General features: G+C 41.0%; 1 protein-coding gene across 1 annotated transcript in view; it reads right to left on the bottom strand.

Annotated features, from left to right (window-relative positions):
- Nucleotides 1-23,867, bottom strand: part of ST8SIA1 (ST8 alpha-N-acetyl-neuraminide alpha-2,8-sialyltransferase 1) — a 165,372-nt gene that overhangs the window by 99,398 nt on the left and 42,107 nt on the right. Inside the window, exon 2 of the mRNA XM_012785488.3 lies at nucleotides 1,478-1,622. Coding sequence (XP_012640942.1) covers nucleotides 1,478-1,622 — 145 coding nt within the window. The remainder of the gene's footprint in view (nucleotides 1-1,477; nucleotides 1,623-23,867) is intronic.

The following is a 23,867-nucleotide window of genomic DNA, read 5'->3' as shown; positions in this document are numbered from 1 at the left end:
TCATTCTTCCAGTGATTTTTTCTAAGTGCCTAATTCCTTATGTGAAATATCTTTCTGGCAAAAAATACCTAAGGAAATTTCTCTGCCTTGCCTAAATCCTGACTAATACAATTATATTTTTCATTTCCCAATATCATGATGCAAAGTATGAATCAGCACAACCTTAACACCAGACATTTACATAATGCTTTGTAGTTTACACAGGACACTGACATGCATTATCTAAACTGATCTCCACCACTGCTCTGCAAGGTAGACAGGACAGGTAGTGCTCTATCCATTACACAGATGGGACAGCTGATATTCAGAACATTTAGGTGACTTATCCAAGGCATTTAGTAGAGATGGAGACAAAATTCGATTCCACATTTTATGACTCTTAGTCATTGCCTTTGACACTAGAAGCCTCCTAAGGGCAAATAAAGAAGAGAGAGATAGAAATCACATGGGTGCTGGCAATGAATTAAACCTTTTATTTCCTATTTAAATTAAAGAAAAAAACTTATCCCTACACTCTAAAACCATTAAACTATACTAAAACACCTACAGATGAGCTAGTAACTATAAGCTGTTTCATAGAGAGTGTGACTTTGGATCGGATAGAACCTGTACTCAAACTTTATACGATCCCTCCTCTAAAGACTCATTGGCTATTAATAGACATACATGAAAGGTTCAGTCCCACTTTCCTACTCTGACCATGAATTCTCTTTCTGTACAATCATCTGGCCAAACCAAGAGTGGCTAGAAGACAACTTGAGGAGGTCAACAGTCACTTCTCAACTTTTCCTTAATGGCAATTTCACCTAAGATCTCCCTTCCCCTTGACTCGGATTCCCTAGAATAAAGATTTCTTTTTTTCTTTTCTCCTACTTGCTGCCTAGATATATGCTAGGAAACTGCCTTATTTCAATGTTCAGAAAACAAAGAAGAAAAACATCAAGTAAGCAAAGCTTGATTTAGACCACTTCAGAAGTGGTCAAACTGAATTCCTTCTCTCCATATCCATCACTCCTCCACTTCTCAGCAATAATCTAACCATGGGGTTACCATTCAAGAGAACTAAGAAGAAAACTTCCTACCATATGGTGCCCACTCCCTGAGAGCAGCATCAGTCCTAAGAAAACATTCCAGTATCACAAATCCTCCAGATCATTCCACAGCTAACCTCAAAACACCAGAATTCCACAATTCCCTGCACAGTCTCTGCTTGCTTCCTTCACTCGCACACAACTCAAATCATAAAGGCTAGGGCACCTGCAACCCTACAAAATCCTACTTCTTCCCTTGCATCAAAAACATTATGTGATTTCTTCACCCACACGAAATGACAGGTATAAAGGAAACATTTAGAATGAAGAAGAAAGAAGATGAAAAGTAGACCCAATGGGTTAGAGCAAACTCAATCTTATCTCTTTCCTGTGACATCAAGAAGTTTAAGAAACTATATTGAAAATGCAACGAACTCCATACTCACCTGGGGGAAGAGAGAGTAAGTTGAATTGTCAATGGTGAATGAGTACAAAAGCTCCCCATCATACCACATGCTCTTCCCCATGGGGGAGTTCATTTTAGTCATAGCAAAGAGGTGGGCGGGGTCGCAGCAGTCCTCCATTTGTTTCCTAGGAGAGAAAACGCAGGGAGAAAAGAACAGCAGGTTAAGTGAGCAACAGATTCATTCACTCGTCATTCCCACAGAGACGTGCAGCCTTACCTCAGCACGAGCTCACAGAAGCATCAGCCTCTCCAGGGTGATTAGACTACTTACTATTAATTCATTCTTCCAGCCATCCGAATGCATGACTGGAATATTTCATGATAATAATAATAATAAAGAAAAACAATTTAAGGGAAATACATCAGCTCTCAGATGCAGCTGAAATATGTCAAAAGGGAAAAAATAATCATCTTATAGTTGCAAATGTACTGATTGATTCAAACAGTCAGATCCAGAAAAGACTTGGAGGGCTAACTTTGGAGGCTGCTGAGCTATTCAGCTGTAGCAGAAACGCATCTGTATCCTGACTCAACAGTCAGGCGGTTCAGTTCGGTGAGGAGAGACTCTACGTGAGCTGTATAAAGAAGGGAATGTGCAGACTGGCCCCCACAGAGGGTGCACACCCCCAAACTGGAGACAAGACAGAGAACAACCCCTTTTGGATAGAAACTGGAGGAAATAAGTGATGTGATCTTAGACACTGGCCAAGAAACCTGCCTTCTGATGGTTAAATCTGTGTGGGCCATTTGGGTTGTCATTTTGTCTGGCTTCTTGGCAGTTTCTGACACCACTGGGCACTGGGATCTTTGTGAAGGTCTCTCCTCACTCCTTCAGTGTCTGAAACTCCAGTTTCCCAGGGCGCCTCACCTTCTGGTCCGGCCTGCAGGCTACACTGCTGCTCGCCTGTCACTGTTCTATGGGGCACTATTTATCTGCTCCCCCAACTAAAGGTCTGTCAGAAGCCAAATCCGTTTGCTTACTCATCGAGCTTTCATGAGTAAAAAAGCGCATTCCGGCCAGGCGGGGTGGCTCACACCTGTAACTTTAGCACTCTGGGAGGCAGAGGTGGGAGGATCGCTCAAGGTCAGGAGTTCGAGACCAGCCTGAGCAAGGGCGAGACTCCGTCTCTACTAAAAATAGAGAGAAATTCATTGGCCAACTAAAAAAATATGTAGAAAAAATGAGCCAGGCGTGGTGGCGCATGCCTGTAGTCTCAGCTACTAAGGAGGCTGAGGCAGGAGGATTGCTTGAGCCCAGGAGTTTGAGGTTGCTGTGAGCTAGGCTGACGCCACAGCACTCCAGCCCAGGCAACAGAGTGAGACTCTGTCATAAAATAAAATAAAATAAAATAATAAAATAAAATAAAATAAAATAAAATAAAATAAAATAAATAGCATATTCCCTGCTTCCCGCTCTAGAAAGACGAACGAAATGAATGGCTGACATAAATCACGGCTGAATGGTGACACCACACAGATGTGCTTGCTTGGACATCTCTAGCCACCCACGGTCCAGAAACTCAGAGCTGAGAGGGGACGGTGGGGTGCAGTATGTGGCTTCAAGTCCTGGCTCTGCCCCTGACTAAGCCCACTACAGGGCGAAGTGTCTGGCCAAGCCACCCCCGGGGAATTTTAAAGCTCAGAGTAGAACTTCAGAGCATGTGAGGTGCTGTCCTCATTATTATCACACAGTCCCAGCCTCACTGCTGACGTGAGCACAACTAGTCAGTGAGGCGGCAGCTGCAGAGGCCTGGTGGCCAGGGGAGGCCTCCTCAGCCCCGGTGGAGGTGCCCTTCCGGCCACACTGCGCTGTCTCTCCCGCTCTTTGAGATCTTGGTTGGCTTCCCCTCCACAGAGGGGCTCGGGGAGAAAGACTTCCTCTTATCAAAGTTGCCAGAACGAGTGTCACTTGTCACCCATCCGTCCATTTCTCACCAGCTTTGTCTCCCTTTCCTTTTCTCCTCCAGCTTCTTTCATTAATTCTTATTGGCCTTCGACTACCCAAAAGGCAGCTGGATCACAGGTGGTAACGTTTTACATCGAACTGCCTACATTTTGGCAAAAGGGCATCCTGGGCACTGTATTCGGTCAACAGAAAACACCTAAGGCATGGTTTGAGACCAGCTTTAAAAATGAGAAGAATCATCATGAGCATGACTCTCAATTTTGGGGGGAGAATAAACTCAGCTTTCGGTTTCCTACTCCATGTCTGGTGATACCTTAACTTTTTTTTAGTCCTTACGGCAACCCTACGAGATAATTAAGAAAATGTTTATAAGTATTTTTATTATGCCCAATTCACATCGGAGGAAAACAGGCTTAGCGTGTTCACGGGACTTCTAATACTTGTGCCACACGGAGCAGAACACGCAGCCACGTCTGCTGAGTCAGCGTCCAGGCTTTCCCTCCCAGCATGCTCCCTGCTCACGGCCATTTTGGTTCCTTTTGACCGTTCTCTGCCCCGAAGGGACATTCTGCAAACACTGGCCAACCACCCACAGGGCACCAGATGCCTCCACACATATTTTTCCACTTAATTCTCACAGTCGCCCTTGAGCTGGATGGCTTTAAGATTCATTTCTCACTAATTCACCTCACATGACCAGTGAAGTGGTAGGAGCACAGCTCCACCCCCAGGTATTTCACCTCAAGCCAGGTACTTATTTTCCAACGAGACCTCTCACTTCCCACCAAATGCAACATGAAATTCAGAAGAAATGTCTGTCATAGCCATATAATAATAACACCTTCCTCTGCTCAGTACCTGGCGGCTTACAAATCTCTTTCACGTTTGTTTCCTCTTTGCATCCTCAAGAAAACCTATGAAGGTAGGTTACATTATTCTAAGCTTACAGACAACAAAACTGATGCTCAGGCCCAGAGACCCGCTCAAGTTCAGTAGGTTAGTAAATGTTTTCTTAATTATTGAGAAAATGTGTGTTAGATGGTATGGAATCAAATTCACATCTGTCGATAACATCACCATGCTCAGGGCAGTCATACCTTTAGTGAGGGAAACCAAATGCTCCACAAAAGATCAGAAGTGTCGCATGCACACAAATATTTTAAAAATCCAAGAGTTATAGCAAATTCGTAGTGATCGTATCACCATTTGCAACACAGGAGTGATTTTACTATCATAAACTTGCAAACTTTTCCCTCCATCCAGAATGCCTCCCCATCTCCCTTCTGCTATGTCATCTCCAGGGGGTGGCTGAAAAGGGACCACAATGTGAAAACATGTGTGAGCAGCCCCCATACCTGGGAGGGGCCCACACTAGCTCTCCAGCTATACCGGCTAAGGCAGCAGCAGCAAAAACAGCAGTACTAGGACTGCCACTAGGAGCAGTAGCAGTCATAGTAAAAAGTAGTAGTAACAATTTTTAATGAGTTCTTACCTAACACTATGCTAGATTCTTTTTTTTTTTTATTTTTTGAGACAGAGTCTCACTCTGTTGCCCAGGTTAGAGTGAGTGCCATGGTGTCAGCCTAGCTCACAGTAACCTCAAACTCCTGGGCTCAAGCGATCCTCCTGCCTCAGCCTCCCGAGTAGCTGTGGCTACAGGCATGTGCCACCATGCCCAGCTAATTTTTTCTATATATTTTTAGTTGGCCAATTAATTTCTTTCTATCTTTAGTAGAGACGGGGTCTCGCTCTTGCTCAGGCTGGTTTCAAACTCCTGACCTTGAGCAATCCTCCTGCCTAGGCCTCCCAGAGTGCTAGGATTACAGGCATGAGCCACCGCGCCCGGCCCACTGTGCTAGATTCTTAGGATATAAAATTGAACAAAAAACCAGAGCTGCCTTCAGAGAACATGATCAAGACAGGGGCAACCAACAGGCAAGTTACTACTGTGTGTGCAGGAAGATGGGACCAGAGCCACGACAGAAATGTACACAGGTATCTCAGGTTGCTTGGAAAAAGGAGGATATTGGGTCATGCCTGGGGTTTCAGGCAAAGTTTCCTAATCTGAGATTTGCAGCCTGGGAGGAGGGGGCAGGAGGAAGATGGGGGCAAGTCATCTCAGACAGAGAAGCTGCCACAGAGACACAAGACAGTGAGTTGCATCCTTTTATCAGATGTGCAACCTGAATATTAAGTCTGTGATCGCTAAGAAACTGTCAAGTGGAATAACTACCTTCACCTCCATCCAACCATCAGGTGATTCTCAAGAGAAGATATATACCAGTATATCTATATACTGATGCTGATTATTTGCTCTGTGTGTGTGTGTGTGTGTGTGTGTGTGTGTGTGTGTGTGTGTGTGTGTGTGTATGTGGGGGGGGGGCAGATAATAAATCACAGAGTCAAAAAAACAAAAGGAAATCCTTTTTTTAGATTCAAGTTTAAACTGACAGATCATTAAGTTTTGGATGAGTGTGAGTTGAGTAGCGGAATTAAAATCTCAATGCATTTTATTTGAATTCAAGCTGCAGCAGTCGTCACAGCTGATGACGCTGTTGCATCATGAAGGTAAACATTTGTGAAGCCTGGGAGCCACCTGCTAAAGTGTCACTTGGGTTCTCTTGGGTTCTCCTCCTATGGAAGCCATACAGATTAATTAAGCCAAGAAGCCTTTATCTGCAGATCATGCCTACATACCAGAAAGACTGAGATTGTAAGGAAAATAAACAGGCAAATAAGGGTGAAAATCCAACCACTCAGTAGATAATACCCAGAATCAAAACAAACCCTATTGAGACTCTTTCAGATGCCACTTCAACACTTTGGTCAACAGCTAAGAAGGCCGGGAGCCTGCCACTCCAATGACGGACAAGAATGACTTCCAAGGAATGACTGAACTTGAGATAGCAGGGGTGGACGAGAATTCTACCTCGGTCTCAGTATTTGGCCAAGATATACTGTTACATTTCAGCTTTAGACCCAGATTTTAGAAAGCTCAATAGTTAGGTAAACAAACGTTTAAACCTATGTCATTCCAGGAATCCCTGAACATGTGTGTGACAAATGATTATGTCATTGTGCATATTACCATCATGCCTAAACAAGGTATCAATGTGGGCAGCACAAACAGGGAACACCATCAGAGTTTATTATTTCTAGCTGAATACGCAATTTAAAATCCTGATAAGCAATCTGGAAGTAAACAGAGTGAAAATCTCTTTATATGCTTTATGTGTTGAAATTCTATCAGTCATGTGAAGTATAAAGAAATATTTAATATTGCAAGAGGAAAATGTTACAGTACTAAATTTATTATAAAAGCTGTTGATTTTATGTACAAAAAGTGTGAAGAATTATTGAATACCTAGAAGAGTAAGTTGTAAGCTAAAGGAAATGTTAAGATAGGAAAAAATACTACGTCATTTTTCTGCCAATGAATATTTATAAAATTTTAAATAACATAAGGCAGAATAACAAAGGTTATTCTGCCTTAAATAATTCAAATCTTCATAGATTTGATGTTACTAGCGTTCAAAAGATTTACAAAACAAAACCTTTAAGAATTATATTTAGTTTTCATTTTTTAAATTCCATTTAGGCAATGAGTTTTTCGGGGAAAGAAATGTCCTAGATAGGAACTCTTTAAATCTTATTATGAGGAATTAATAATTAAATGTCAAACTGCCCCCCAAAAATTCCATGAGAAATAGTTTAAAACAATAACCAGGAGAAATCATCTTTGATCCAATCATAATAAAGAATTCCTCATTTCCCTCTAACCTGCTTTATTCTTCTCTAAAGCACTTAATACTACATGCTATGTATTTAATTTTTTAGGTCTTTTATTTATTTATCTTACTTTCAAAATATAAAGGGGATACAAATGCTTTTGGTTATATGGATGGCTTTTGTAATACTTTGAGTCAAGGCTGTTAGCGTGCCCATCACCCAGATAGTGTTCATTGTACCCATTAGGCAGGTTTTTGACCCTACCTAATGGGCCTTTTCTCCCCCTACCTGCTTGATTTCCACTTAGTTTTACTTCCCTCTTGCACTTGTGTGCTCATCCATTAGTTCCAAGTTAATAATGAGTGTATGTGGTATTTGTTTTTATAATCTCGAGATACTACACTTAGCAGATGCCACTTCAACACTTTGGTCAACAGCTAAGAAGGCCGGGAGCCTGCCACTCCAATGACGGACAAGAATGACTTCCAAGGAATGACTGGACTTGAGATAGCAGGGGTGGACGGGAATTCTACCTCGGTCTCAGTATTTGGCCAAGATATACTGTTACATATGGTCTCCAGTTCCATCCAAATTGTTGCAAAAGGCATTAATTCATCCTTTTTTATGGCTGAGTAGGTACTCCATGAAATACATATACCACATTTTATTGATCCATTCATAAACTCATGGGCACCTGAGTTGATTCCACATCTTTACAATTGTGAATTGTGCTGCAATGAACATTCGAGTGCAGGAGTCTTTTTGATAAAATGATTTCTTTTCCTTTGGGTAGATACCCAGTAATGGGACTGCTAGATGAAATGTTAAGTCTACTTTTAGTTCTTTGAAGAATCTCCTGTTTTCCATAGAGGTTGTACTAAGTTGCAGCCCCATCAACAGTGTATAAGCATTCCTTTCTCTCTGCATCCTCACCAGTATCTATTGTTTTTGGACTTTTTTTTTTTCCGGCATATTATGGGGGTACAGATTTTAAGGTTTCAATAAAAGCCCATTTCCCCCCTCCCCCCACAAGTCTGAGTCTCCAGCATGACCATCCCCCAGATGGTGCACATCTCACTCATTATGTATGTATATACCCGCCCCCCTCCCCCCTGCCCAATACCCTATTACTGTAGTACCTATGTGACCACTTAGGTGCTGTTCAGTTAATACCAATTTGCTGGTGAGTATATGTGGTGCTTGTTTTTCCATTCTTGGGAAACTTCACTTAATAGTATGGGTTCCAGCTCTAACCAGGAAAATATAAGATGTGCTATATCACCATTGTTTCTTAGAGCTGAATAGTACTCCATGGTATTCATATACCACATTTTAATAATCCATTCTTGGATTGATGGGCACTTGAGCTGTTTCCACGGCCTTGCAATTATGAATTGTGCTGCTATAAACATTCGAGTGCAGGTGTCTTTTTTGTAGAGTGTCATTGGATCTTTTGGGTAGATGCCCAGCAATGGGATTGCTGGATCAAATGGTAGATTCACTTGTATCGCTTTAAGGTATCTCCATATTGCTTTCCACAGAGGTTGAACTAATTTGCAGTCCCACCAGCAGTGTAGGATTATAGAATTTTTTTATTTCCATCTTGATTTCTTCATTTATGAAGTAATCATTTAGTAGGAGGTTGTTTAATTTCCACATTTTTGTGTAGAAATGTGAGTTTCTGTTAGGGTTGATTTCTACTTTTATTCCACTGTGATCTGAGAAGGTACATGGTATGATTTCTATTTTTTTAAACTTCTTGAGATTTACTTTGTGTCCTAGGATATGGTCAATCTTAGAGAATGTCCCGTGAGCTGATGAGAAGAACGTATATTCAGTGGATTTGGGGTAGAATGTCCTGTAGAAGTCAGTCAGACCCAATTGTTCCAAGGTTTTGTTTAAGTCCATTATTTCTTTATTAATTTTCTGTTTGGAGGATCTGTCTTGTGCCGTCAGTGGGGTATTGAAATCTCTAGTGATTATGGAGTTGCTATAAATCCATTTGCTTAGATCCAGTAAGGTTTGCTTTATGAGACTGGGTGCACCTAAGTTGGGTGCATATATATTTAAAATTGTTATCTCTTTTTGTTGAAGTGTGCCCTTCACCATTATATAATGACCCTCTTTGTCTTTCACTACTTTTGTTGGTTTAAAAACTAAATCGTCTGAAATTAGAACTGCCACGCCAGCCTTCTTTTGGCTTCCACTTGCCTGGAATACTGATCTCTACCCTTTTACTTTTAGTCTATATGCATCCTTGCAGGTTAGATGTGTTTCCTGAAGACAGCATATACTTGGCCTGTATTTTCTTATCGATTCAGCCAGCCTATGTCTCTTGAGTGGAGAGTTTAAGCCGTTCACATTTATTGAGAGAACTGATAGGTAAGGTAGATAACTGTTCATTCTGTTGGGTTGGATGTTGTTGCTTTGATTTCTCTCTTGAGCCATTGTGTTATCTGGCCTTTAATCGTTGGGTTTTGGTTGTTTTTATATTCGTGAGTTTTTATTATGGTGTTCTGTGTGTAACACTGTTTTGAGTACTTCTTGTAGGGCTGGTCTTGTCTTGGTGAATTCTCTGAGACTTTGCTTGTCTGAGAATGTCTTTATTTCTCCTTCATATATGAAGCTTAGTTTTGCAGGGAATAAGATTCTAGACTGGGCATTATTTTGTTTCAGAAGAGTGAGAATGGGGCCCCAGTCTCTCCTTGCTTGTAAAGTCTCATTAGAGAAGTCTGGTGTTATTCGAATTGGCTTTCCCTTGTATGTCACTTGCTTCTTTCGTCTTACAGCTCTTAGAAGGGCCTCTTTAGTTGATATTTTGGTCAGTCTGATGACTGCATGTCGTGACGTCTTCCTGTTTGCATTGAATCCCCCAGGGGTCCTCTGAGCTTCTTGAACTTGTATATCGAGATTGTGAGCAAGGCCTGGAAATTTTCCTCTATTATATCTTCAAATAGCTTGTCCAACCCTTGGGTGTTGTCCTCTTCCCCTTCTGGTAACCCTATGACCCTCACATTAAGTTTCTTCACATAATCCCACATCTCTTGTAGGCTTTGCTCTTTTCTCTTGTTTCTCTGCTCTATCTCTGTGATGGTTTTATTTAGTTGGAGGGTGTTATCTTCAATCTCTGAGATTCTTTCTTCTGTTTGATGTACCCTGTTATTGAGACTTTCCACTATATTTTGTAGTTCCCTGAATTGACTATTCATTTCCAGGAGTTCGGTTAAACTTTTCTTCATTGTGTCTATTTCTTTAGTGAACTTTTGTTCTAGGTCCTGGAGGCTTTTTGTGGTTTTTTGTGTTGGTTATTGAATTGTTGCAGGTCGGTGAGTGTTCTTATGATCCACATACGAAATTCCTCTTCTGTCATTTTGGTTGCCTGATTTGGGTTGGTGTCCGTTTCTAGGGGGCTGGTGCTCCTCTTTGGGGGTGTGTTTTCTGTTTGGTTCTTCATATTTCCTGAGTTCCTTCGCTGATTTCTTCCCATGTCAATCAGTTGTTGTTTCTTTCCTTTAGGTTTTTGTTTGGGTATTCACACGCCTTGTTTAGTTTCTGAGCCATTAGGTGGTGTCTGTGGGTGAGATTGGACCACTCCCTGTATAATGAGTCAGTGGGTGCCGTGAAAAGGCTGTGCAGGATGCCGTCCCTGTCAGTAGGTGGCACTTGCTTGGAGGAACAGGGTATGCTGTTGTTTTTGTGTCCTGTTATCAGCTCTTGTTCTAGGCGGAGCTGGGTTGGGTAAGCCTGCCCTCAGGCACCACCAATGCTGTTAGCAGGGGTCAAAGTTCTGTTCTCTGCTTCCAGGAAAAGCTGTCAGGGCGGGGCTAGAATGGTCCCGCTCAGCCAGAAAGTCTGCTTGTGGGGGTGGGGCTGTCTGAGACCCACAGTCTGGAGTGGGCCTCACTTCTTTCCACCCTCCCCAACTCCACAGCTACTCCTGGGCCTCTGCCAGCAGGCCAGACCACATGCCACCAGGCCTCCCCGGATTGTGATGCCGGCAGGGAGGTTCCCTGCACAGAAACGCCGCCTGGGCTGGGTGCACTGCCTCCCTTTGGTGGGGGGGTTGCCCTCTAGGACGCTGATCTGCCCCTGGAGGCACACACACCTCCGCAGGCTGTTCACAAATATCCCTTCTGTGCCCCGGGCAATGCTAGACCTCAGTGCACGGGATCTGGTCTGCAGGTCCGACCTCTGGGTCCCAGAGTTCAAACTGTATCCCCACCAGGGAGAGGAGTTCCGGTCCCAATTCACCCTCAGGGATCCCAAGCTGGGTCTGTGTCTCTCAGCCTCTGAGTCGGCACCGTTCTCCTGAGAACACCGTGCCAGCAGCACCTGGGAGGGCTGGCGGGTAGGGAGCTCACAGTCTGAGTTCCCCTTAGTCAGCTGTAGGGTCCCAAAAGGGAAGGTCCCGTTCCCTGGAGGTGCCTCCAGCTGGTGGCTGTACTGTCTCTCTGGGCAGCCGCGGGTAGGGTTGGCGGAGGGGAGAAGGAGGCAATATGGCGCCTGCTGCACGGCTCGGGAATGTGCACACGGAGGTGCCCCGAGGGATTTGGGAGTCTGGTGCCGTGTCCGCTACAGGCTCACCGCTAGCTGGCGGCGGCCGTCTCTGGGCTGGTGTCCCTAGGTCTCTCCACCTGCTGGGGAGCCCACCAGCCGTCCCATATGCAGGGGAGGGGAAAGGTGAATTATCCACCTACCCTTCCCGCTGGTCTCCGGGCTGCTCCGGCGGTCTCAGCTTCCAGTTCTGCTCCGCAGCCTCCTCCCGTGGAGTCTCCCGGGGTCTCAGGTACCCCTCCTTCCAGCCCTCGTCTGCTGTATGCTTGCCTTCTTGCTTCTTTTTTCTAATTTCTGCTAGAATCTGTCTTTTCTGCAGAGACACTCTTTCTGGCGGTGTTTCTCATTCGCCATCTTGATCCTCCTCCTGCTTTTGGACTTTCTAATAAAAGCCATTCTCACTGGAGTTGGGTGATATCTCATTGTGGTTGTGATTTGCATTTCTCTGATGATTAGAGGTGTTGAGCATTTTTTCATATGTTTACTGGCCATTTGTCTATCTTCTTTTGAAGAGTTTCTGTTCATGTCTTTTGCCTACATTTTAATTGGGTTGTTTGTTTTGCTGATTTGCTGAGCTGTTTGTAGATTCTGGTTATTTGCCCTTTATCAGATATAAAGCTTGCACATATTTTCTCTATATGCTATATATTCAATTTATAATTTTGTTTATTGTCCGTATCGCCAAGCCCCAGAATGTAAATTCCATAAAAAGAAGGACTTTTTCTCTTCTGCTCACTGCTGTATCCTCATCTCCTGAAATGGTGGCTGCTACAGGGAAATGCTGCTTAATGAATATTGATTGAATGAATAAGTAACAAATAAGAAGAAAAGAAGACAATGTTAGAGAAACAAGAGTGTCTCAATGTGCATTTGTGTGTTTCCAGAATCAAAATTCAAATTTAAGAAGTCAATTCTCTATAGTTTTCATCTATGGAGTCTAAAATACAAAAGCTTGTCAAAATAACTGCTATAGGCTGGCAAACGTTTTCAGTAGCAGATGATTCAGGATTTTTTATATTTGCAGAGCACTAAATCCCAGGTTCCTTAGACTGTGCGCTAAACGTTAGTCCAGCTAAAGTAAGCATGTCTTTAGGATTGCAGACAACAGCACAGGGACCACAGGAACAATCCACCAGCTGAGGGTACTGATAAATTATTTTTCCTTCACCATAATGTCAAACTTTCAAAATCTGACTTTTAAAATGTTTGATGAGGTTTCAAATTTAATCTTGTCTCCCCAAAGTCCTTTCTATTCTAGTAATATCTGACTTCAGTCAATTATTGATTTTAACATTTGGCTTTTGGCCAAAATGCGTATCTAATGCCTTTCCTCCAGACAGTTAAATCAATAGTCCTTATTGTAAACTGTCCTGAGCTGAGTTCCTAAAATTCCTTTTAAATTATTATATGCTGGCTCCTTGGGTTAATGTCACAGAGCCTCAGATTCATGGCTGAAAATGTGACCAAGTCTCAATATCATGGGATGGCTCTAAAATTGAGATTTTATATATATATATATATATATATATATATATATATATATATATAGTACTTAGCATATTATGTGGTTTCAGTAAGTATTAATTTCATTCCCCTTCTTAATAGAGATCATACAACTCTGTTTGCTTCACACAATACTAATTTATAACTGTTTTCTGGGCAATCATTTTTAATAATTCCCCCTTCTATTTTCAAACATGTCCCTATCTGGATGACAAATTACATATTCACCATATTAAGACTAGAAGCTAAAAGGTTGGCATCCAATAAAAGAGGGCTTTTCTTAGAAGTGAAGAATCTGGTGGCCTCCAGAGAAATCAGAGAAACTTCTTACTCTAAAAACTAACTGGCCAATTTCACAGAGATTACAGAAGATATACTTTGGGCTGTTGTCATAAAGTTATGTTTTCCCCTGACTTAAAGAAATCTTTGTCTTAAATTATCAATTTTGAAACAAAGTTTAAAAGTTAAAAGTTGCTGCTGGCTGAAGGCCCAGACATACATTCTCTATGATCGAGAGCAAAAACCGGCAGAAGTTAACTCTGAAGAATTTCAATGAACACTTATTTTCAGCCTCCCAACTTCTACTTTATGTAGCTAGAAAGATTCTAATCTTATGCTTTAACAATTGAGCAGCCAGGCTTTGCCTGTGGTGGAAGAGTGAGAGCAAGTGGTGACAGGGGTGTCTCTGGGCAAAGACAAAACCTTCCTTGCCCTGCAGAATGGCTCCCTACAGTGGCTTATACCAGCGCCTAAGAGATCCGAAATACACACTCACTATAGGGTGGAGATTTGTATTCAGCTTATTTTTCCACCAAAATCTCTTGAATCTCTCTTAAAGGAGAAATACTTCCATTAAACTATTGCCTAAAATAATGTTTTCTACAGATATAATAAAATGTCTTTTGAAAGATTAATCTTCTGGATAATTTGCCAACACGGAGAAAAAGCAGCTCTTATCCACTACTTAAGACAGCAAGTAATCTTGTATTTAGCAGCATTTCATTCTTCACACTTGAAATGGCTGCATAATGAAAGAAATGTGCTCCAAAGAAAGGTAGATTAGTGCCATGTATAATTTGCATTTCTCTAGGCAGAGCCAAAGGGACTTTTGGAACACAAATGTTTCAGTGATGATCTATTTTTCCTAATACATATTTGTTTTGTAATTTATTGAACATGGACTTATGGCTATTTGAATTAAAAATATAGGGTTTCTTTCCAGGAAAGATTTCAATGAATGCTTATCATCAGTCTTCCTCCTTATGCTTACTGGTCTATATAGCTAGAAAGAGTCTAATATTATTCTTTGAGAATCACCTGTTTGCTATTTTTTTTTTTTTTTTTTTTTTTTTTTTTTTGAGACAGAGTCTCGCTTTGTTGTCCAGGCTAGAGTGAGTGCCGTGGCGTCAGCCTAGCTCACAGCAACCTCAAACTCCTGGGCTCGAGCGATCCTTCTGCCTCAGCCTCCTGAGTAGCTGGGACTACAGGCATGCGCCACCATGCCCGGCTAATTTTTTCTATATATATCAGTTGGCCAATTAATTTCTTTCTATTTATAGTAGAGACGGGGTCTCGCTCTTGCTCAGGCTGGTTTTGAACTCCTGACCTTGAGCAATCCGCCCGCCTCGGCCTCCCAAGAGCTAGGATTACAGGCGTGAGCCACCGCGCCCGGCCTGTTTGCTATTTTGGTAGTTGGAAGTGACTGGGTTCCTTTGGACAGCACTCATTCAGTCAGTCACTCAACAAACATTTACTGAGCAACTTCTATGTGCCCAGTGCTGTTCTAGGCACTGAGGACAGAGCAGGGAATAAATCAGGAGGGAGAGGGAGGGGAACCCCTTGCCATCCTAAATTCTAATGGAGGAATCAGATAAACAAGATAAAGAAGTTACTTGAGTGAGTTGAGAGGGATGCAATTTTTAACAGGGGGGCTAAGGAAGTCCTCACTGGGTAAGTGACATCTGAGTAAAGACCGGAAGGAGGTGGGGAAGTAAGCTATGTGACTATCTGAGAGAAGAGTGCAGGGGAGTGAAAACTCTGGCTGTTCTCTCTTAGAATCCCAGCTGTGTCTGAGAATTAAATTGACGTAAGATGGATTAACAGGAGAAAAGGATACAAAACGTATTTAATGTAAGCTTGACATAACATGGGAGCCCTCATAAGAAAATGAAGACTTAAAGAATTGGCAAAACCTACACACTTTTGCATTAGGTTGAACAGAGAGAGGTAATCCTGGAAAAGTTAACTAAATCATGTGGGGAGGCCAAAGGAAGGTAAGAATTTATTTTAACAAGGTCTGTTGTAAAGAATTCTCTCGGCTGTGATCCTCCATCAAAGGATGCTTCTTTTCTCCTGGTATATGGAGGGCACCTTTCACATGGGAGTTTTTAATCTCCTATTTTCAAGAAGAAAAAGGGGAAATTAGGGTGCCCTTCTTGCATCTGCTGTATTCCGGGCTCCTTCAGCTCGAAGTAATCCTCACGTCAAAGTGGCGTGCTTGGGGATGGGATATTCTGCCACCCTTCGAGAACATTCCAAGGTAAAGCAAACAGCCAGTGCAGAGGTCTTAAGGAGGAGCTAGCCTGGTAAGGACACAAGGACATCAAAGGACATCAAGGAAACCAGTGAAGCCAGACAAAGTGAGCACAGCGTGGGCGTGTTGGAAAAGAGGCTCAGGTAGGGCTGGGCGCATGTGGCTCTTCCTCGAAGTGAAATGAGAAGAATCTGCCCTCACCACCTTCTGTGGCGTCATCTACCGACCCTCACGAGTAACTCCAACTCCAAAATCATAGCGTGACATTTGGATTTTGCAGAAACTTCGTAAAATCTCCCAATGAGTTTCTGTCTCTCCCCAGACACATTTCTAACATTTTTCTCTAACCATCCACGCGAGCCGACTCTCTCTCCCTCACATCTCTGTCTTATCCACAGCAATCCATCCTTCTAGTCGATTCTCCAATTTTGATTCCCCTTGTAATCAATCAATACCACACTTGGGTATCAGAAAGCCCACTATACAAACTCTTTTGTTGTTGTTTTTGTATCTTTCCCTCTCCTTTGGAGAATGCAAGCATTTGGAAAAAAAAATTCTGTTATACATGTTTAATCTTTATGAATACGATTACTTCTGTTAGTCCATTAACAGCATCACAGCAAAACAGCTAAGTGGATACACACGGAACCTGGATAGTATGCTTTCAGGGTTCTGAAACTTAACCCGTGGGCTTGGAGGGGTGTGATGGATTGACTTCTGAAGGTTTAGGCAGGAGCACAGGGTTAGGCAGGTGCAACCACCAAGAGAGACACAGTAGTGGGGCTGTCATTGATAGAACAGCTCTAACACAGTCCAGATCAGAAGCGCCAGTCCTCACGTACGCCCCTATATTTCACTGGGGTTTAGACCACTGCCCAAGTGGCAGAAGCTCTAAACTGCACCCACTGATTTCTAACTGAGCTGCTTCTCCAACAAACAAGTTTGCATAGGAGGGTGGGATGCAGCAGGGATGTCTTTATCCAATCACAGTCCGTCATGCTCCTGCACAGCGCTGGGGAGGCCAGACATTATCTAGTAGATAAAATAACTCTTTTCAGAAACACCTTTTCATTCATGTTCTAACGACACACAGGTCTGAGTTTATGTCTTTGCAACATGGGCAGAAGTTAATAAGAGGCAAAGCAAATAAAAAAGAGGAGGAAAAAAGGGACAAGAAACAGCATTACAAATTTCCAAATTGTACAGATTTTTCTAAGCTAGGGAAGTGAACCAGCAAACATGAAGATGACCAGGAGGTGGCATATTTTAGAGAGTGAAGTCCTGCAGTCAAGCTCCTTGGACTCAACCCGGCCGCACTGCCTGCCAGACGCAGGACAGTAGCATTTGCCCTGAAATTTTTCCAGACCATGATTGTCTCTTTCGTGATTTCATGGCACACATCCGTGGTATTTCTGTGGAGTAATACTCAAAATTATTTTCTGAAAAAAAATTTTGGCTCTGTGCTCTGACCCATTTTCACAGGATGGAATTCTGTGTAAACACAAGTCAGAGATTCTTAATTTTCTTTGCAGAATATCAACTGTGCCACCTGCTTGTCTAAAACATATGGGTCTCTCTGTATTCAGCAGGGAATATCAACATTTCAGGTTGTCAACAGCCCTTAATTGACTGGCATCTAGTTCCCAATAAATATGTGGTTAAAGGAATTAGAATATGTATTTGGGAGAGACAAAGACATATGTTAGCTAAATTTTCTTCCAGGAGCTACTATTTATATTTGTGATATTGTGAAATAGATGTTCGACCCCATTTCCTGGCATACAACTCCTAGAACCCTTAGAAATTCCTCAGTGATGTCTTTTGTATGCTAATGATTTTACTGGTAGCTGGCAGGCTCTAGGCAGCTTCAGAATAGGAGCTGGTCACCAGAAAGACCAAGGTAGGATTAGGGGGTTGGGACTTGCAGCCCCACTCTGCAACCTTACAGGAGGGAAAAGGGGCTGAAGATTACCTTGATCACCAATGACCAATGATGTAATAATCCATCATGCCTATGTCATGAAGCCTCCATAAAAACCCAAAGGACTAGGTTCAGACAGCTTCCAGATAGCTGAGCACGTGAAGGTTCCTGGAGGGCGGTGTGCCCAGGGAGGGCATGGAAGCCCTGCCCTCCTTCCCCATACCTCATCCTATGCATCTCTTTGCAATATCCTTTATAACAAACTGGTAAATGTAAGTAAGTGTTTCTCCGAGTTCTGTGAGCTGCTCTAGCAAATTAATCAAACCCAAGGAGGGGCTCATGGGATCCCCCATTTATAGCCGGTAGGTCAGAGACACAAGTGAAACAAAATGGAGCCTGTGATTGGCAGGTGAAGGTGGAGGAAGGGAGTGTGGGGGGAGGGGACAGTTGGCCACGGAGCCCTCAACCTGAGGGATCTGACCCTGTCTCCAAGTAAACAGTATCATAATAAAACTGAATTAGAGGACACCCAGCTAGCATCCACTGCAGAACTGACTGCTTGCTTGTTGGTGGGGAGAAAACCCCACATATTTGGCCACAGAAATCTTCTATGTTGACTGTGGCTGAGTAGGAGAATTGAAAAAACACTTTGAGTTTGTGTGTGTGTGGGTTTTTTTCTACTGTCAATATTCTTTTTCTGTATCAAGTCAAATCACAAGCAAGTCCGCTATATGCATCACATAAAAGTAACTCTTTTTAAACGTCCGCTCAATAAACTTTCCCAGTTGTGAACAGAGCTCTTCTCGGATTCACTGTGTCAACTCAGCTCCCACGAACATACCCTGGAAATGGTCAGGCAGGCATCACTGTCTCTTGCACCCATCAGCCCTCACTTTGTGGCTACCTATATTCACTGCGTTTGCACTTAATTTTGCATTGTTTTGTGAGTAATACTGGCCATCGTGATAGAAAAGTGCAGAGGCACTGAGAGAGAGTTGACAGGAACAGTTAAGGAGAAGCGTAGGCTTAGAAATGCAAACAAAAGTAGAGATGATTTTTTTTTTAACTTGAAAGCCCTGAGAAAATAAAGGATATTTCGAGTGTAGATGGAATGAATCATTTGACAAAGAGTGAATAAAGAAACAACAATTGGCAAAGGGGGAGGAAAATGACAGATGAAATGGAAGAATTTTTTTCTTTGGTTTGTCAACAAGATAAGCAGAGGCTGAAAACTAGAGACTATATAAACTTACTATGATATACTCAGTGCTCAGAGATTAACAAAACTGCATATAACTGGGAGAAGTACAGAAAGGTTTTGAGTTTATTGCTAACGGAAAAAACACAGATGTCAAATGCCTATTAAGCCAGTGATAACTCAGGGTAATGGTAGGGCATTATTAAAAAATTTAAAAGAGATGTACAAGTACTGCTGATGAAAATGTGTTCCTTATGTTCAAGGCCACATTAGAAGGGACAGGATAAGAGTATCTGCTGAGGAATCCTCCATAATATTCGAGGAGATAATCAAGGAAAAGTGCTTATTGCCTCAAAATCCTTCAACGCAGACGAAAACTAACCATTTTGAGAAAATCTACCTAATTGGCTATAAACCAAAAAGCAGAAGGACATGCTTTCAAAGGACACTTTGAAACTCTATTTTGAAATTTTATTAAAAGAGTTATCTTTGGACATTCTATTTGGTAGAAATGTATTGGGAAACACAAGGTTGAAATCCTCTTGGTCATTTTGGGCTTAAAAACAACTTTGGAATTATAACCTACATAAAAGTCGAGAAGTTCTGAATTAACTAACCATACTATAGAAAAGCCTTTGCCAAGTTACCTTACGAAGTTGTGGTTTTTATTTTGCATCATTGTAAGAAAGAGCTGTATCAAGAACAGCATTCAGGCTGGGAAGGGTGACTCACACATGTAATCCTAGCACTCTAGGAGGTTTAGGTGGGAGGATCACTTGAGCTCAGGAGTTGGAGGTTACAGTGAGCTACAATGACTCCACTGCACTCTGCTCGGGGCAACAGAGTGAGAGTCTGTCTCAACAACAAAACAAACAAACAAGGCACTGAACAGCCTTCCTCACAACCCTCCACTTCTTCAAAAAAAATTAAAAAAGAACAGCATTCAATTTTCTGTATAATTGAAGATTATCTACCCTGGCCTTATTTATCTACATAACTGCTTTGAATTTAATGTCAGGAAAAAAAATTTTTTTTTTGAGACAGAGTCTCGCTTGTTGCCCAGGCTAGAGCGAGTGCCGTGGCATCAGCCTAGCTCACAGCAACCTCAGACTCCTGGGCTCAAGTAATCCTTCTGCCTCAGCCTCCTGAGTAGCTGGGACTACAGGCATGTGCCACCATGCCCGGCTAATTTATATATATATATATATATATATATATATATATATATATATATATGTATATATATATATATACATATATATATATATATTAGTTGGCCAATTAATTTCTTTCTATTTATAGTAGAGACGGGGTCTCGCTCTTGCTCAGGCTGGTTTCGAACTCCTGACCTCGAGCAATCCGCCCGCCTCGGCCTCCCAGAGTGCTAGGATTACAGGCATGAGCCACCGCGCCCGGCTCAGGAAAAATTTTTTGTAATTGCATAAATATATGTATGCTATTTCATTATTTAAATATTAAATATTTTTATTATTTTCAAATAATGAAAATTATTTTGACTCATGAAGTGTCCCTTTGGTCTGTGTCATCAGGAAATTCAGAAGTAAATATAGTAGAGTTTTAAGACTATCTCAGCTTCAATTCCACGGACACCTATCCCTCCCATATTTATTGCTGCTTTAAAAATGTTAATGTGCCATATTTTTAAATTTCATATATTTAAATTTTTATAAATTTATAATTTTTAAATGTTAATTTTAGAAATTTTCAAAAATACAAGTTAGAGAAATAGGTAAAAATAAATATCACAGATAATCCCTCCACAAAGAGATAACCACTATTAAAAGACTGTTTTATGTACCTGTTTTATGTACCTGTGTGTTAATTCAGTTAATCCTTTAGTGAGTAAATGCTCAACAAATATTTATTGAGCAACTAATATGTCTTAGACACTGTTTTAGAAACTGAAGACACAGAAGTAAATAAGACGGGTACAGTGCTTGCCCTCTTGGAATGATTTAGTCTGTGCACAATTATTGATGCTACAAACAATTCTGTGATAAATATCCTCATACTTACATCTGTGAACACATACAGGATGATTTTCCTGGGATACATTTTTAGAAGATTTGATGAATCAAAAGGTATATGCTATTGAGGTTCTTCCTGCTTCAAAAAGATGTTACACTACTTTTTACATTTTTGTTTTTAGAAAAATAAAGTATATACATAGTTTAAATATAATACTACTATAATATAAGAAAAAAAACAGCTTCCTTTCACATAACCCACTCCATGTCTCCAGCCGAAAAGGCAATGATTTTTATTATTTCTAGTTATCATTCAAATAGTATAGTATTATTTTTTTATTTTTCAACTTTATATGTTAATTATTGGCTTACTAGAAGGTAAAGATACCATTTTCTAATCCTACCCCAAACAGACATACATAGGCTTTTCTTCACCCTATATTCCCCACAGAATCACTTAAAAATTTTTAGTTAAAGCAGTATTATCATAGCATTATAAGTCTCTAAGTATAATTGAGTAGCTGAGTCACATAGTATACTACCACTATATTTCCTTTTTTGTAGACTTTTTACAATTTTTAAAAAAACTCCTGGAACTATTTATTGCCTTCTTTTTCATCTGCTTCATTTATCATGTACCTTTCAATGATTCCCCTTCTAACTCTTTAAAGAACTGTAAAATTTTCTCAGTGTGGTCAAACACACTGATGACATTAGAAATCATCAGTTCCTTTTTTTTTTTTTTTTTCTTGGAAACATCTCTTCTGGAGCCTTCTGTCCTCCTGCTATAATCTGGGCTGCTTGCTCTCTAGCCTTAGTAAACACTGTCATCTTGGGAACTGCCTTCACCTCTTTTCTGTATTGCATTACCCAGGTTCCTTCATTCATTTTTTTCTCTTTGTTGGTCCTCTCTTGTTTTAGTATAGCATATACTCTATTTCCTTCTTGAGAAAAGGTACAAGCAAAGTATATGTATTTTTTTGAGCCTTTGAATGTTGAAAACACTTCCTAGTTTGGCTGGGTGCAAAATTCTTGAGAGATTAGAAATAATCTGACTCAGATTTTGAAGGCATTACCCATTGTTTTCTGACTCCCAGTGTTTCTACTTGGAAATCTGGCATCATTCCTATAGGTAATCATTTGATTATAATCATTTTCTTCCTTAAAGGTTTGCAAAATCTTAACTTAGGGGCTCTGAAATTTCACTAAAATAGCTTGGATACAACTTTTTGCATTCATTGTGCTGGACACTTGGTGGTCCCTTGACACCAGGAAACAGGTCCTTCAGCTCTAGAAACAGCTTTTTATTATTTCTTTAGTAACTTTTAACTTTCCTTTTTAAAACTTTTCTCTTTCTGGAATTCCTATTATCCAAACTTCTCATCTTTTTTCTGATTTTTCACCTCTTTATTTTTCCTTCCTACCTTTTGGGGAGTGATTTCCTAAACATTATTTTACAAATCCATCTATTGACATTTTAATTTCCACTATCACACTTCCAATAACAAAAAAGTTCTATTTAAATAGCTTCCTATCCTTTGTGAATACAATGCATTTTCTTTGGAAGGATCGTAACTATATCATTTGTTATGTACTCTTCTGTTTCCTGCATTGTCTGTTTCCCATGTTTTTTCCATTGGTTTATTTAGTCTGTTTTTTATGTGAGAAGCTTTCTAGAATATTTACTGGTCCATAGCTATCCATTTACATTTAAGAAAGAGGCACCAACAGCTGACTGTAAACTCTTTATGCCTGGGTGGTAGTTACCAACTGCTGAGCATCATTAGAGGCTGATCCAACAGGGACCTAGCCATTTCACAGGGGACCCACAAGTGTCAGTATCCAGAGTCTTTTCTGCTTGAGCTAGTCAGTTTCCCCAGAGAGGAAGCCTCCAATTTCTTGATAAGGTTTAAGTCTCATCACCAACATTCTGAGAGTTGGGTGAAAAGGGAGGCTGAGGTCCTTCTCTGCAGTATACAACCTTCCATGTAACCTCCCTGTTTGCAGCTAATGTCCCAAGTCCAGAGTCTTTCTGTTTCATCTCCAGTCTTCTAACAGATGTGCAAGACAACTTCTTGAACTTGTGGGTAGGTGGACAGGGGGTACACTTCCAGTCAATCTTCCTGTTCTTAGTGTCATCAGCACTTTCACTTCCAATTCTTGAGTCTTACATGAATTCTGCAGCATGAACTGACTTCCTTCCTGCTGCTTCCTCTGCTGCGAGCATGCAAGGTTTAGGTTTCTGTACTCTCCCAGTCAGATATCACTGGGCCATCTGCTTTCCATCTCCTCAACTTTTGTTGACATCTTTTCTCTGCTATTGTCTCCTCTTCCATTATCTTCATTCTTACAAGTTTATGCCTATTTATGTTCTTCTCATTTTATTAGTCTTTCAAGAAGGATCAGAAGCCAGATGGTGTTGTCCTTTTCAAGCTTAGCTTCTTTACCTATGATTTTTCAATAATGTTTTCTGATTTTAAAACGTATGTGTACAAAAAATTACTGAAGAGCTACCAACAAAAATATAATCTTTCCTTTTTTTGAGATGAGGTCTCACTATGTTGCCAAGGCTGGTCTCGAACTTCTAGATTCAAGCAATCATTCCACCTCAACCTCCTGGGTAGCTGAGACAACAGGCATGGCCAACACACCCAGCATACCAAGAAAACTTTTGACAGTGGTTGCTTTAAAGAAATGGAAATGAAATATTAGGGCATGTGAGAAGTTTTAATTTTCATTTTACATGTCTCTATACCTTCATAGTGCCATGACTATATATTACTTTATCATTTTAAATGTGATTAATTTTTTAAAATTATTAAAAATGAAAAAGTAATAAATGCTTATTATAAAAAATATAAGGAAGGATAAAGAAACAAATTAAAAGTTAAAAATGATACAACCATATGGAGAAAAATACTATTAACATTTTTTCTCACTGTGATCTTCATGTTATATTCTCAAGCTTTCTTCAAAATTGATACACACTAATCAATTATCCCGGTCCTCTGGCATCTTCAAAATCTCTTTCTAAACTA

The sequence above is a fragment of the Microcebus murinus genome, chromosome 10 (genome assembly GCF_040939455.1).
Source record: "Microcebus murinus isolate Inina chromosome 10, M.murinus_Inina_mat1.0, whole genome shotgun sequence".
Classification (NCBI taxonomy): Eukaryota; Metazoa; Chordata; class Mammalia; order Primates; family Cheirogaleidae; genus Microcebus; species Microcebus murinus.
The sequence above is the reverse complement of the archived record's forward strand: the minus strand, read 5'-3'. Positions and strand labels throughout refer to the sequence as shown.